Source organism: Delphinapterus leucas, chromosome 1 (genome assembly GCF_059928025.1).
Source record: "Delphinapterus leucas isolate spDelLeu-1000000601 "Yukka" chromosome 1, BTC_Dleu_Yukka2, whole genome shotgun sequence".
Classification (NCBI taxonomy): Eukaryota; Metazoa; Chordata; class Mammalia; order Artiodactyla; family Monodontidae; genus Delphinapterus; species Delphinapterus leucas.
Genome location: NC_143129.1, coordinates 76,249,107 through 76,264,612, shown reverse-complemented (window position 1 = coordinate 76,264,612; position 15,506 = coordinate 76,249,107). Strand labels below are relative to the sequence as shown.

Sequence of the window (15,506 nt, the reverse complement as noted above, 5' to 3'; positions counted from 1 at the left end):
TAATTCAAAATCTGATGGAGCCCAAAACTGGCACCTACTCATCATTCCTAGCCTTAAATCAGAGCCAAGTGTTTCATATATACTCAAATCTCAAGATATCAGTACTAAAGCAAGGATATCACTGACACTTCCTACACTGCACTTGGTTAAAACACTACCTTTAAAACTCCCATAAATGTAATACTTACTCTATTATTAGAGTTTACCTGAATCTCACTGAAAAGTTGAAACCCCATTCTTACATCTGCAGTGATCCTTGAGTTGTCAGCAACATAAAAGTGAGTTTATTCTAATACTAGACTCATTTAATTCAAAATCACATGGAAAACTTTCTAATGATCCTGTTCATTAATATCTTCTAGAATAGATTTTGATGCCAATCCAAATGCTAATCTTAATTACCATGAAATATACTGACACCAAAATGATTTCTGGATGATTTCTTTTCAATTAGATTTGTAACCAGATGTACAGAATAAAAATAGAATAAGTCATAAACTAAAATGTACAACAATGATAATTTTCTCTTATTTTTTATAATTTAACTTCTATTTCTAATCTCCATTCTGCATACTGCCAAATAAATAGTCTTTAATCTTGCCAATTCTGGTTAATTTCAGATATATCAGTTTTCTCACTCAACCCAATATTTCCCCCTTCCACTTATCTCTGAGAATAATTCCAGGATCAGGTGTGTGTGGGACACAGTGCAGAAAGGCATATATTGGTCTAGTCCTTTTTTAAAAGTCCCTTTTTAATCCATGTAGACATCTGGTTCATACCATTCGGTCTTCAAGATCATTCCTCTATGTTGGCATCTCTTAAGGTGTCCATATTTCTATAGGTTTCAGATCATCATTCCATGCACTTTGCTTCTTTGTCTCAAATATGGTCCCTGCAGGATACTTAGTGTGCTACCTTAAGCTCACTAAATATAAGCTCCTGAGGGGAAGGAATGCTGTCTATCTTGTTCTCAGAACATAGAATAACACCTCAAATAAAATACATGCTCAATAAATGTTTGCTAGCTAAGGGACTTTTTGTTCCTTGATGTCCCCACCCAGCCATCTCTAACCTACTTCCGTGCTTTGGTAGAATAGAGAATTTCTATCATATTACTTATATGTATGTCTCTGGCCATGAATCAGCCATGAGTATTGGATTTCCCACAACTTATCTGGAGGTTTATGGAATCTACCCCACAATTGTGTCCTCACTGAATTCCCTAGAACAGATGTTGGGTACTACAAGTCATGACACTAGTGTACCTCAATAAGTTGGGCTTCTAATATCTCTCAATATCCATTTTGGCAATTTGGCACTTTCAAAAAATACAGAAATTTAACCGCTCAAATTATCAAACAGTAACACAGACCTTTATAGACTATCTCTTGAGTAGGTGGCAAGAGTGGGGAGCAGTAAGACGTGATGGATATTGCAACATACAGCACACAGTAAAACTTTCCAAAATTCCCCTTTAGAGATCTCTCTCCACAATGTGCATTAATCACAGCATCTGCCTACCCCAGACTCTTTAGATTTTTCCCAAATCTCCAGTCTCCTGATCTCACTCATGACCATCTTTCCCAATCTCCTTACTTCTCTTGCCCCTCATCCTACCTTCTAGAGCTTTTTTCTATATCTTACCTTTGTGTACCTTCCAGTCTCCTCTTTTCATTAGAAAGACTCTAGAAGCTGTGGTTACAGATACAGAAGCTGACATGTAAGACATACTGATTACAATCATATGCTATCCAAGTATCTATGAGAATTGTACTCCTGCCAATTAAAAACATAGAGAGAACCTGGAATGCAATTAATTGAATCCAATCTAATGGCAAAGAGGCCTGATGGAGGACCAGTGGTTGGGGGTGGTCATAAACCCAAATTAGGCTTGAAATTTTGTCAAGATGAATTCAAGGACAGTGAGCTGCAAGACTATCCCATTTATAGGGCATGGATTTGAGGTATCTATTGGCATGGAGAGTGTAAAACAAGGTTTGACTAATTTTTCACAGTTTTGAGAAAATTAAACCTAGAGGTCTGTTCCATATGCAATATCAGTTCACCTACACCATAAAGCTAAGGTGCTTGACAGGTTATGGCAGAGAGTGCTGGATGCCCACCAAACGTTCACTCTCTCCTTATTCAGCAACAACATGGGGCAATAATGTGACCAGATGAACATCCAGATTCCCCACCCACTCCCTTTGCAGATAGGAGTAGTCATATGACTGCATTTTGGGCAATGGTATGTAGGCAGAAGTTGTTGGGTGGTACTTCTGGGAAAACTCTTCAGAGAGGGTGAGGCTGACTCAACAGGGAAGGCTTTCTGTTCTTCTTTCTTCCTACTTCAAATGGGAAAATTGTTGCTACAACCCTGATGCAACCTTTAGGATGGAGTCCATGTGTTAATCATGACAGAAAAGAAAGCTAGAAGGAACACAGAACGTTGACAATTTTTTAAAAGTCAAATTCAGTAGGAGGAAGATAATATCATGAGTGAAGGGTAGAACTTGAAGTGGTAGGGACCCTTCATGGCCCAATTAAATTTTGTGAACCTCCTTGCAAAGACTTAATTTTTGCAGGGATAAGCATCTTTTAGGTAAAGAAAAACAAATTCCTCACATTTTTAAGCCATCATAATTTAGGTTTCTGTGACTGGCAATTAATCAAATTCCTAATATTTAGTAACTTCAAATTATGTCAATATGTTAAAATTGTTTCTTTAATGGATATGGGGTTTTATTCCAATAAAAAGAGAAGGATTGATATGATAAAGTTAAAAAAACATTATTTTCTCTGTTGAAAAATAATCTTTAACTATTTAGTGTTTAAAACATTTGTAATATTTAAGATAATATGTATATTGAAATGCCTAACAACTATAAGACTTCAATATTTAAAATGTGTAATAAGTAAATGATTTAGAATTGGAGGTGGTGAGAAAAAATAAATATTTATTTGAATTCTAATGTGTTTTGCACCTAATTCTCTAAACATTTTCTAATTAAGGAAGAATATTCATTATAATCTTAGGAAACAGCTCCAAATGCTCCTAAATAATTGGCATATTTTCTTGAAGACAGCACATTTTTTTCTAATATTCCATGGATTAAATCTGATGATCTTGAAGTGATGACTTGTGTGTGTTCTTTTTCTCTTCATTGTGGTTCTCATTTGTCTCTTCATTTAATAATTTATACAAGCTGTCATTTTTCTGTTTTATATCATAAAGAATAGAATCCATAGAATAGCCAAATTCAACAAGAGCATAAACTTTACCTCTGAATTTATAAGAACACCCAGTGGAATGCAATCAGCAACTAACTTGCCAGATGCATTAAATGCAAGGGATCCAGGGGACCTTTAGAGAAACAAGTATCATAACAAAGTGTGTCAGAGCTCCAAACCTCTATTAGAAATTTTCCTTGGGTAAACATAGGGTAAGCATGATAAGTGGCAGCACAGGATCTGACCAACCCAGCTTGACAATGCTCTGGATTTAGAGAAACAATAACACAACCATTTATTTCCTTGATCAGACCTCCTGGGAGACCAGTTAAGTAAGACAAACCACTAAATGATTGAGAGAGAATTTGTTTAATAGAATTGTTGTTTTAAGTTGAATGTTATGAGAGAATTTTACTGTTGTAAACTTCAATGAGGAGAACATCAGAGTCACCATACTTTTAAGAGCAATTTATTTGATTTGTGATTACTTAAGTACATGAGAAGTTTTGTTAGACTGACCATTTACTAGGAAAGAAAAAAGAATATAGTACATTAAATTTATCAATGCAGTTGAAAATGCCTAGGAAATATAATTAACTAAGCTATAAAAATCCCACTTAAAAATACTTGTTAAATTTTCATTAACATAAAGTTACATTGTTAAGTATCACTTTTGTTTTTCTGTTGCTTTTTTTCCCCTATTGTTTGGGTTTTTTGCTGTTGTTGTTACTCAGTATATTTAAAATATCTACAAAGTATTTTATGTGTCCTCAAGCTACTTTCAGTAAATTCCAAAATTCACATTGACACTCTCCTTGGATTATATTGATCAGCCCAATAGAGCAGTGCAAACAAAGAATTTCTCACAAAAAGCAAGGATGAGGGAAATGCCAGAAACTGAAACTGTAGGTTTTGTCCTGACAAATTTTCTACCCAGGAAAACTATTATAATCTTTTTAAAGACGTTTAAAAAATCTCATTGGGTCTCTTAGAGTCCCTTCAATTTCAAACTTCATTCTCATCCTTGATATTATCTTGTTCTTATTGGGTTTTCATGGATTCTCTCTGTCATTTTAGGGGTGGTTTTGACTAATTCAGCCGAGATTTGTCTGCAAAATTTGTTTTAGAAAATTTTATATTTTGGAAATTTTTAACAGTCTGGAAAAAATACATTACCAGGGAGAGGGCAGACAGCAGAAGCAAGAAGAACTACAATCCTGCAGCCTGTGGAACAAAAAACACATTCACAGAAAGATAGACAAGATGAAAAGGCAGAGGGCTATGTACCAGATGAAGGAAAAAGATAAAAACACAAGAAAAACAAATAAATGAAGTGAAGATAGGCAGCCTTCCAGAAAAAGAATTCAGAATAATGATAGTGAAGATGATCCAGGACCTCGGAAACAGAATGGAGGCAAAGAGCAAGAAGATGCAAGAAATGTTTAACAAAGACCTAGAAGGATTAAAGAACAAGCACCTAGAAGAATTAAAGAACAAATAAACAGAGATGAACAATACAATAACTGAAATGAAAAACACAGTAGAATGAATCAATAGCAGAGTAACTGAGGCAGGAGAACTGATAAGTGACTTGGAAGACAGAATGGTGGAATTCACTGCCACAGAACAGAATAAAGAAAAAAGAATGAAAAGAAATGAAGACAGCCTAAGAGACCTCTGGGACAACATTAAATGCAACAACACTCACATAATAGGGGTCCCAGAAGGAGAAGAGAGAGAGAAACGACCCAAGAAAATATTTGAAGAGATTATAGTCAAAAACTTCCCTAACATGGGAAAGAAAATAGTCATCCAAGTCCAGGAAGCACAGAGAGTCCCAGACAGGATAAATCCAAGGAGAAACATGCTGAGACACATAGTAATCAAACTGACAAAACTTAAACACAAAGAAAAATTTTTGAAAGCAACAAGAGAAAAATTATAAATAGAATACAAGGGAACTCCCATAGGTTAGCAGCTGATTTCTCAGCAGAAACTCTATAAGCCAGAAGGGAGTGGCATGACATATTTAAAGTGATGAAAGGGAAGAAACTACAAGCAAGATTACTCTACCAGGCAAGGATCTCATTCAGATTCGATGGAGAAATCAAAAGCTTTACAGAGAAACAAAAGCTAAGAGAATTCAGCACCACCAAACCAGCTCTACAACAAATGCTAAAAGAACTTCTCTAAGTGGGAAACACAAGAGAAGAAAAGGACCTATAAAAACAAACTCAAAACAATTAAGAAAATGGTAATAGGAACATACAAATCGATAATTACCTTAAATGTGAATGGATTAAATGCTCCAACCAAAAGACACAGGCTCGCTGAATGGATACAAAAACAACACCCATATATATGCTGTCTACAAGAGACCCACTTCAGACCTAGGGACACATACAGACTGTAAGAGAGGGGATGGAAAAAGATATTCCATGCAAATGGTAATCAAAAGAAAGCTGGAGTAGCAATACTCATATCAGATAAAATAGACTTTAAAATAAACAATGTTACAAGAGACAAGGACACTACATAATGATCAAGGGATCAATCCAAGAAGAAGATATAACAATTATAAATATATATGCACCCAACATAGGAGCACCTCAGTACATAAGGCAACTGCTAATAGCTATAAAAGAGGAAATCAACAGTAACACAATAGTAGCGAGGGACTTTAAAACCTCAATTACACCAATGGACAGATCATCCAGACAGAAAATAAATAAGGAAACAGAAGCTTTAAATGACCCAATAGACCAGATAGATTTAATTGATATTTTTAGAACATTCCATCCAAAAACAGCAGATTACACTTTCTTCTCAAATGCACACAGAACATTCTCCAGGACAGATCACATGTTGGGTCACAAATCAAGCCTCAGTAAATTTAAGAAAGTTGAAATCATATCAAGCCTGTTTTCTGACTACAACGCTCTGAGATTAGAAATCATTACAGGGGAAAAAAATGTAAAAAACACAAACACATGGAGGCTAAACAATATGTTACTAAATAACCAAGAGATCACTGAAGAAATCAAAGAGGAAATCAAAAAATACCTAGAGACAAATGACAATGAAAACATGAGGATCTAAAATGTATGGGATACAGCAAAAGCAGTTCTAAGAGAGAAGTTTATAGCAATACAAGCCTACCTCAAGAAACAAGAAAAATCTCAAATAAACAATCTAACCTTAAACCTAAAGGAACTAGAGAAAGAAGAAACAAAACCCAAAGTCAGTAGAAGGAAAGAAATCATAAAGATCAGATCAGAAATAAATGAAATAGAAACAAAAATCAATAAAACTAAAAGCTGGTTCTTTGAGAAGATAAACAAAATTGTAAACATTTAGCCAGACTCATCAAGAAAAAAAGGGAGAAGACTCAAATCAATAGAATTAGAAATGAAAAAGGAGAAGTAACAACTGACACTGCAGAAATAAAAAAAATCATGAGAGATTACTACAAGCAACTCTATGCCAATAAAATGGACAATCTGGAAGAAATGGACAAATTCTTAGAAATGCACAACCTGCCAAGACTGAATCAGGAAGAAATAGAAAATATGAACAGACCAATCACAAGCACTGAAATTGAAACTGTGATTAAAAATCTTCCAACAAACAAAAGCCCAGGACCAGATGGCTTCACAGGTGAATTCTATCAAACGTTTAGAGAAGAGCTAACACCTATCCTTCTCAAACTCTTCCAAAATATAGCAGAGGGAGGAACACTCCCAAATTCCTTCTACGAGGCAACCATCACCTTGATACCAAAACCAGACAAGGATGTCACAAAGAAAGAAAACTACAGGCCAATATCACTGATGAACATAGATGCAAAAATCCTCAACAAAATACTAGCAAACAGAATCCAACAGCACATTAAAAGGATCATACACCATGATCAAGTGGGGTTTATTCCAGGAACGCAAGGATTCTTCAATATACGTAAATCAATCAACGTGATACACCATATTAACAAATTGAAGGAGAAAAACCATATGATCATCTCAATAGATGCAGAGAAAGCTTTCGACAAAATTCAACACCCATTTATGATAAAAACCCTGCAGAAAGTAGGCATAGAGGGAACTTTCCTCAACATAATAAAGGCCATATATGACAAGCCCACAGCAAACATCATCCTCAATGGTGAAAAACTGAAAGCATTTCCACTAAGATCAGGAACAAGACAAGGTTGCCCACTCTCACCACTCTTATTCAACATAGTTTTGGAAGTTTTAGCCACAGCAATCAGAGAAGAAAAGGAAGTAAAAGGAATCCAAATCAGAAAAGAAGAAGTAAAGCTGTCACTGTTTGCAGATGACATGATACTATACATAGAGAATCCTAAAGATGCTACCAGAAAACTACTAGAGCTAATCAATGAATTTGGTAAAGTAGCAGGATACAAAGTTAATGCACAGAAATCTCTGGCATTCCTATATACTAATGATGAAAAATCTGAAAGTGAAATCAAGAAAACACTCCCATTTACCACTGCAACAAAAAGAATAAAATATCTAGGAATAAACCTACCTAAGGAGACGAAAGACCTGTATGCAGAAAATTATAAGACACTGATGAAAGAAATTAAAGATGATACAAATAGATGGAGAGATATACCATGTTCTTGGATGGGAAGAATCAACATTGTGAAAATGACTCTACTACCCAAAGCAATCTACAGATTCAATACAATCCCTATCAAACTACCACTGGCATCTTTCACAGAACTAGAACAAAAAATTTCGCAATTTGTATGGAAACACAAAAGACCCCGAATAGCCAAAGCAATCTTGAGAACGAAAAAAGGAGCTGGAGGAATCAGGCTCCCTGACTTCAGACTATACTACAAAGCTACAGTAATCAAGACAGTATGGTACTGGCACAAAAACAGAAAAATAGATCAATGGAACAGGATAGAAAGCCCAGAGATAAACCCACACACATATGGTCACCTTATCTTTGATAAAGGTGGCAGGAATGTACAGTGGAGAAAGGACAGCCTCTTCAATAAATGGTGCTGGGAAAACTGGACAGGTACACGTAAAAGTATGAGATTAGATCACTCCCTAACACCATACACAAAAATAAGCTCAAAATGGATTAAAGACCTAAATGTAAGGCCAGAAACTATCAAACTCTTAGAGGAAAACATAGGCAGAACACTCTATGACATGAATCACAGCAAGTTCCTTTCTGACCCACCTCCTAGAGTAATGGAAATAAAAACAAAAATAAACAAATGGGACCTAATGAAACTTCAAAGCTTTTGCGCAGCAAAGGAAACCATAATCAAGACCAAAAGACAACCCTCAGAATGGGAGAAAATATTTGCAAATGAAGCAACTGACAAAGGATTAATCTCCAAAATTTACAAGCAGCTCATGCAGCTCAATAACAAAAAAACAAACAACCCAATCCAAAAATGGGCAGAAGACCTAAATAGACATTTCTCCAAAGAAGATATACAGAATGCCAACAAACACATGAAAGAATGCTCAACATCATTAATCATTAGAGAAATGCAAATCAAAACTACAATGAGATATCATCTCACACCGGTCAGAATGGCCATCATCAAAAAATCTAGAAACAATAAATGCTGGAGAGGGTGTGGAGAAAAGGGAACACTCTTGCACTGCTGGTGGGAATGTGAATTGGTTCAGCCACTATGGAGAACAGTATGGAGGTTCCTTAACAAACTACAAATAGAATTACCATATGACCCAGCAATCCCACTACTGGGCATATACCCTGAGAAAACCAAAATTCAAAAAGAGTCATGTACCAAAATGTTCATTGCAGCTCTATTTACAATAGCCCGGAGATGGAAACAACCTAAGCGCCCATCATCGGATGAATGGATAAAGAAGATGTGGCACATATATACAATGGAATATTACTCAGCCTTAAAAAGAAATGAAATTGAGCTATTTGTAATGAGATGGATAGACCTAGAGTCTGTCATACAGAGTGAAGTAAGTCAGAAAGAAAAAGACAAATACCGTATGCTAACACATATATATGGAATTTAAGGGGAAAAAAAATGTCATGAAGAACCTAGGGGTAAGACAGGAATAAAGACGCAGACCTACTGGAGAACGGACTTGAGGATATGGGGAGGGGGAAGGGTGAGCTTTGACAGGGCGAGAGAGAGTCATGGACATATACACACTAACAAACGTAGTAAGGTAGATAGCTAGGGGGAAGCAGCCGCAAGGCACAGGGATATTAGCTCGGTGCTTTGTGACAGCCTGGAGGGGTGGGATAGGGAGAGTGGGAGGGAGGGAGACGCAAGAGGGAAGACATATGGGAACATATGTATATGTATAACTGATTCACTTTGTTATAAAGCAGAAACTAACACACCATTGTAAAGCAATTATACCCCAATAAAGATGTTTAAAAAAAATAAAAAATTAAAAAAAAAATCCAACAACACATTAAAACGATCATACACCATGATCAAGTGGGATTTATCCCAAGGATGCAAGGATTCTTCAATATACGCAAATCAATCAATGTGATACACCATATTAACAAATTGAAGAAGAAAAACCATGTGATCATCTCAATAGATGCAGAAAAAGCTTTTGACAAAATTCAACACCCAGTTATGATAAAAACTCTCCAGAAAGTGGGCATAGAGGGAACGTACCTCAACATAATAAAGGCCATATATTACAAACCCACAGCAAACATCATCCTCAATGGTGAAAAACTGAAAGCATTTCCTCTAAGATCAGGAAGAAGACAAGGATGCCCACACTCACTGCTATTATTCAACGTAGTTTTGGAAGTCTTAGCCAGAGCAATCAGAGAAGAAAAAGAAATAACAGGAATACAATCTGGAAAAGGAGAAGTAAAACTGTCACTGTTTGCAGATGATATGATACTATACATAGAGAATCCTAAAGATGCCACCAGAAAACTAGTAGAGCTAATCAATGAATTTGGTAAAGTAACAGGAAACAAAATTAATTCACAGAAATCTCTTGCATTCCTATACACTGATGATGAAAAATCTGAAAGAGAAATTAAGAAAACACTCCCATTTACCATTGCAACGAAAAGAATAAAATACCTAGGAATAAGCTACCTAGGGAGACAAAAGACCTGTATGCAGAAAACTATAAGACACTGATGAAAGAAATTAAAGATGGTACCAACAGATGGAGAGATATACCATGTTCTTGGATCGGAAGAATCAATATTGTGAAAATGACTATACTACCCAAAGCAATCTACAGATTCAGTGCAATCCTTATCAAATTACCAATGGCATTTTTTACAGAACTAAAACAAAATATCTTAAAATTTGTATGGAGACACAAAGGACCCTGAATAGCCAAAGCAGTCTTGAGTGGAAAAAACAGAGCTGGAGGAATCAGACTCCTGAGTTCAGACTATATTACAAAGCTACAATAATCAAGAGAATACGGTACTGGCACAAAAACAGAAATATAGATCAATGGAACAGGATAGAAAGCCCAAAGATAAACCCACGCACCTACGGTCAACTAATCTATGACAAAGGAGGCAAGGATATACAATGGAGAAAAGACAGTCTCTTCAATAACTGGTGCTGGGAAAACTGGACAGCTACACGTAAAAGAATGAAATTAGAACACTCCCTAACACCATACACAAAAATAAACTCAAAATGGATTAGAGGCCTAAATATAAGGCCAGACACTATAAAACTCTTAGAGGAAATCATAGGAAGAACATTCTTTGACATAAATCACAGCAACATCTTTTTTGATCCACCTCCTAAAGTAATGGAAATAAAAACAAAAATAAACAAATGGGACCTAATGAAACTTAAGAGCTTTTGCAAAGCAAAGGAAACTACAAACAAGACCAAAAGACAACCCTCAGAATGGGAGAAAATATTTGCAAGCGAATCAACAGACAAAAGGTTAATCTTCAAAATATGTAAACAGCTCATGCAGCTCAATAATAAAAAAAAACAACCCAATCAAAAAATGGGCAGAAGAGTTAAATAGACATTTCTCCAAAGAAGATATACAGGTGGCTAAGAAGCACATAAAAAGCTCCTCAACATCATTAATTATTAGAGAAATGCACATCAAAACTACAATGAGGTATCACCTCACACCAGTTAGAATGGGCATCATCAGAAAATCTACAAACAACAAATGCTGGAGAGGGTGTGGAGAAAAGGCAACCCTCTTGCACTGTTGGTGGGAATGTAAATTGATACAGACACTATGGAGAACAGTATGGAGGTTCCTTAAAACACTAAAAATAGAATTACCATATGATCCAGCAATCCCACTACTGGGCATATACCCAGAGAAAGCCACAATTCAAAAAGACACATGCACCCTAATGTTCATTGCAGTGCTATTTACAATAGCCAGGTTATGGAAGCAACCTAAATGCTGGTCGACAGACAAATGGATAAAGAAGATGTGTTACGTATATACAATGGAATATTACTCAGCTATTAAAAAGGACAAAATTGGTTCATTTGTAGAGACTGGATGTATCTATTGACTGTCATACAGAGTGAAATAAGTCAGAAAGCAAAAAACAAATACCGTATATTAATGCATATATGTGGAACCTAGAAAAATGGTACAGATGAACCAGTTTGTAGGGCAGAAATTGATACACAGATGTAGAGAACAAATGTATGGGCACCAAGGGGGGAAAGTGGTGGTGGGGGGGTGATGAATTCGGAGATTGGGATTGACATATATACACTAATATGTATAAAATGGATAACTAATAAGAACCTGCTTTATAAAAAATAAATTAAATAAAATTCAGAAAAAAATTACATTACCAGATATATCTGGCTCCTATTGTATGAATATCTGAAAATATCGGGCCTCTTGGTGAGTGAGGAAGAGGATTTGTTCACTTTTTTCTTCATGGGTGCCACCAAGTGTTGCTCTTCTCCAAAACTAAGGTCAGTGCTAATGCAGTTACCCTTAGCTTCCCAAATCCTGGGACGTCCAGGATTTGTTACCAAATCTGTGCCAGTCATGGGGGGCATTGCAGGCATCAACAGGGCCTTGCAGAATCTCACTTAATCTGCAATATTTCTTTACCTCCAAGGTTGGCCAACCTGTAAACTTCAGCGGGGTGCTTTTACCACTACTCCGTGTCTTCCTCTACCATCTCCCTCCATGAGTTTCTCTCGTCTATGGTAGCACATGGTCTCTACTTGTGGTTCCAGTATTTGTTTAATGGTGCACACAACAGCCATTCAGTCCCCAGAAGGCTTGTCTTACATGGTGCAGAAGGGCAAAGAGGTACCCAAAACCTTTCTCCTTATAAGAAAGACTCTATTAGGAAATTGTATTTCCATGGTAGAGAGTTAAAAAACAAATTCCTGTAGGGGGAGTTACTTAGACTTCATATGAAAGAACTCGCTGAACACTGTAATTCTGGTTCTCCATCTCATATAACCAGATCCAAACTGCAATTATTTCCTCAATGAGCATTATTAAGATATCTTAATTTTCTCTACAATATCCTTTTAAATTTGAGGGTGTATTTTGAAGACCATTGTAACTTAATGGGGATATATTTCTACTTATTTATACTATAAGCCAAAGAGTGTGGGAGTCATGATGAAGGTTATCTCTTTCCTAACTACATTTTTAAAAATTTCATTGCACAACACAAAGTCAGCCTTTCCTCAGTATCTTGTTTCTATATCTTTCTCCCTCAAAATTGCACTCAGCATAACAGCTATTCCTTCCAAAACTTTTCAAATATCTCTTCCAACCCTGTTTTCCCTAACTCTTCTATTTCATCACCTCTTCTCCTATCTCTAACCTCCCACTCTCTTTTGTTCAGAATGTTTTTTCTACTGTGTTCTTTCTCTGGAAATCAGTCACCTCCCTCTCAGCTTCTTCTAGTTCCTGTGACCTCAATCAGGCCTAGACACTGAGCAAAGCAAGCAATGAATTTTGCTTAGAAAGAAGAACTAGAGGAAGGGCATGTATAGTTATATTTCAATATCTTCCTAGGCACAATGCAGTTAAATTAACAAAAATCAACATAAAGAATACATTGCAGTGATAGCAGATTGTTCAGAAACAAATATATCACTAGCGGCATTGGAAAATCATAGTTTTTCAGAAAAATAATCTTACAATATGTGAAAGGATTCATTCAAATTCTTTCTGATTCAGTGATTCCATTTCAGAAATATGCCCCCAAGAGGAAAGTAAATGTCAAAATGTATAATGATGTCTGAAGCCGTGCACTGTGAAGTGAGGTAACAGAGGGTGTCATAAATACGATACCTGACTCACAGTCAAAATAATAATAGGAGCTGTCCATATAGGATGCAGCCCCAGAATCTGAATAAAAATAAAGTACTCCCATGCTGTGAAATGTAAGCAAACAAGATTCAACATATAATAGAAGGAATATGCCATGGTCTAGTTCTCCCCAACAGGAGTCCAGAAGAGTCATTTGTAGATTTGTTTTGATAAGGCTTGGTAGTTCCCAGTTCCCAAGAGGGCGCCTAAAGTGTACCAAGTGGCAATCAGTGAGCTATAATGTTGGAAACCATAATATCAAATAGCAAGTAAAATATCTGGATTGACTATCAAATAGTTCTCAATCATTTTTGCTCCCTAATACTTTTAACGGATATCATAAGCTCCAATCAGGCAGAGAAGCTCACTAGAACTAGAAAAGTTTTTCTCAATTAGTTGGATGTGGCAAGGATGTGCAAAGATGGGTAATAGGTGGAAGGTAAAAAGAGAAGAAGAGAGCAAATTAGTCTCCTTGAGCTTCTAAGACCTGTGTAGTCAGAAAAATCCACTTTCTTCCAAGATTTTGATACTGATACAAACCCGCAGGTCACTTCACCACCACCCTACTTAGCCTTGGAGAATCACTGTCCTACACTAGGATCAAAGTTTAAGTATGTGTATATGCATCTCCAGTACAATCTGTAGAGAAGAAACATCCTTCTCAACTGATACAAGACAAAGTTAGAAAAAACTTGTACTTCCAGTCAATGCTTCCAAAAGTATTCCATGTCATGATATTTTGGGGGTAATTTGGTATAAACTGGAGGGGATCTGAAGGCCCTAGTGAGGCTGCTGCAGCAGGAAATGAGTGGTCCAAGGGTTCCAACAACTTCAGGCACCACCCCAATCAACTAAGGGCTTAGGAGATCAATATCTCACCTGGAGCATTGGGTCACAGTATAACAAAAGTTGGGAAAGCCTGTTTAGAGGAGAGAGGATCAAGATCTACCACAGTCCAAGTGACTTATCTATCATAAGCCCTATACCCTGATTCTATGTCTTTTAAACATTCCAATGGCTGGATGAAACACCCCAACACAGGGTGTAGGAGGAGCAGGTAAATCCTCCATCCCTCGTTGTTCTCACGGACCACTTGGTAGCAAGATGTTTCACTGCAGCCTCTCCAGAGAAGTCTTGCCAGCCAAGTGACTGTACCTGTTTTGTGACCTTCCTGCGTTTCTTCACGCCTTTTTATGATCAAGACCAGGATGACAATGTACCACTTCATGGTCTCACATCTCTGCTGGTCTCATGCCCTTCTCCCAAGCCCTTGTCCACTTGACTTAATGCTGCCCAAATAAAGGGTCAACAATTTAATCCTTGCCTCAGGTTCCAATGTCTAGAAACCACGGGCTAAAACAGCCATTTCACTTTCTCTCCTGTTTTCTCTCTTTTTACCTAAGCTGAGTTGTATTTTTCTCACTTGCGATCAAGAACCCTGACAACTGTAAGCTCAGTACAAGTGTTTACACCACTGGATTTGTTCCTAGCACCCTATAATATTTCTTTGATCACTTTATCTCAATTTTTAATGTCTGTCTTCCTGCATTAGACTCTAAGCATCATGGGAATAAGGACCATATATTTTTTGTATATTACTAAAAAGTCAGCATCTACCACCGAATTCAGCATAAAGTAGGCAATCAGTAAATATTCAAAATTTTTAATGAATAACTGAATGAATTAATTAATTCTATCTTTCAATTACCTTGGGACTAAGTTATAATAGTTCAACCAAGTGTTCTAAACCTTGAGTGATATATTCAATACACAAGACTTTTAAAAATTGATATTTCGCTTTGTAAATGTGTCTTCTGTGAGTCTGGCCAATGAGAATTAATCAAGCTGTATGTGTTTAGCTCTGAAACTAATAAATTTGAGTTACTAAATCTAAGACATACACAAACATTTTTTAGTAGTTACCAGCTCTGAGATTTGGGGTATGTCATTGAA

General features: G+C 36.5%; 1 protein-coding gene across 1 annotated transcript in view; it reads right to left on the bottom strand.

The window, feature by feature from the left end:
* The window catches only part of CD5L (CD5 molecule like), a 40,735-nt gene extending 25,954 nt beyond the window's left edge, over nt 1-14,781 (bottom strand). Inside the window, exon 1 of the mRNA XM_089907107.1 lies at nt 14,709-14,781. Coding sequence (XP_089763233.1) covers nt 14,709-14,781 — 73 coding nt within the window. The remainder of the gene's footprint in view (nt 1-14,708) is intronic.
* Nucleotides 14,782-15,506: the final 725 nt, after the last annotated feature.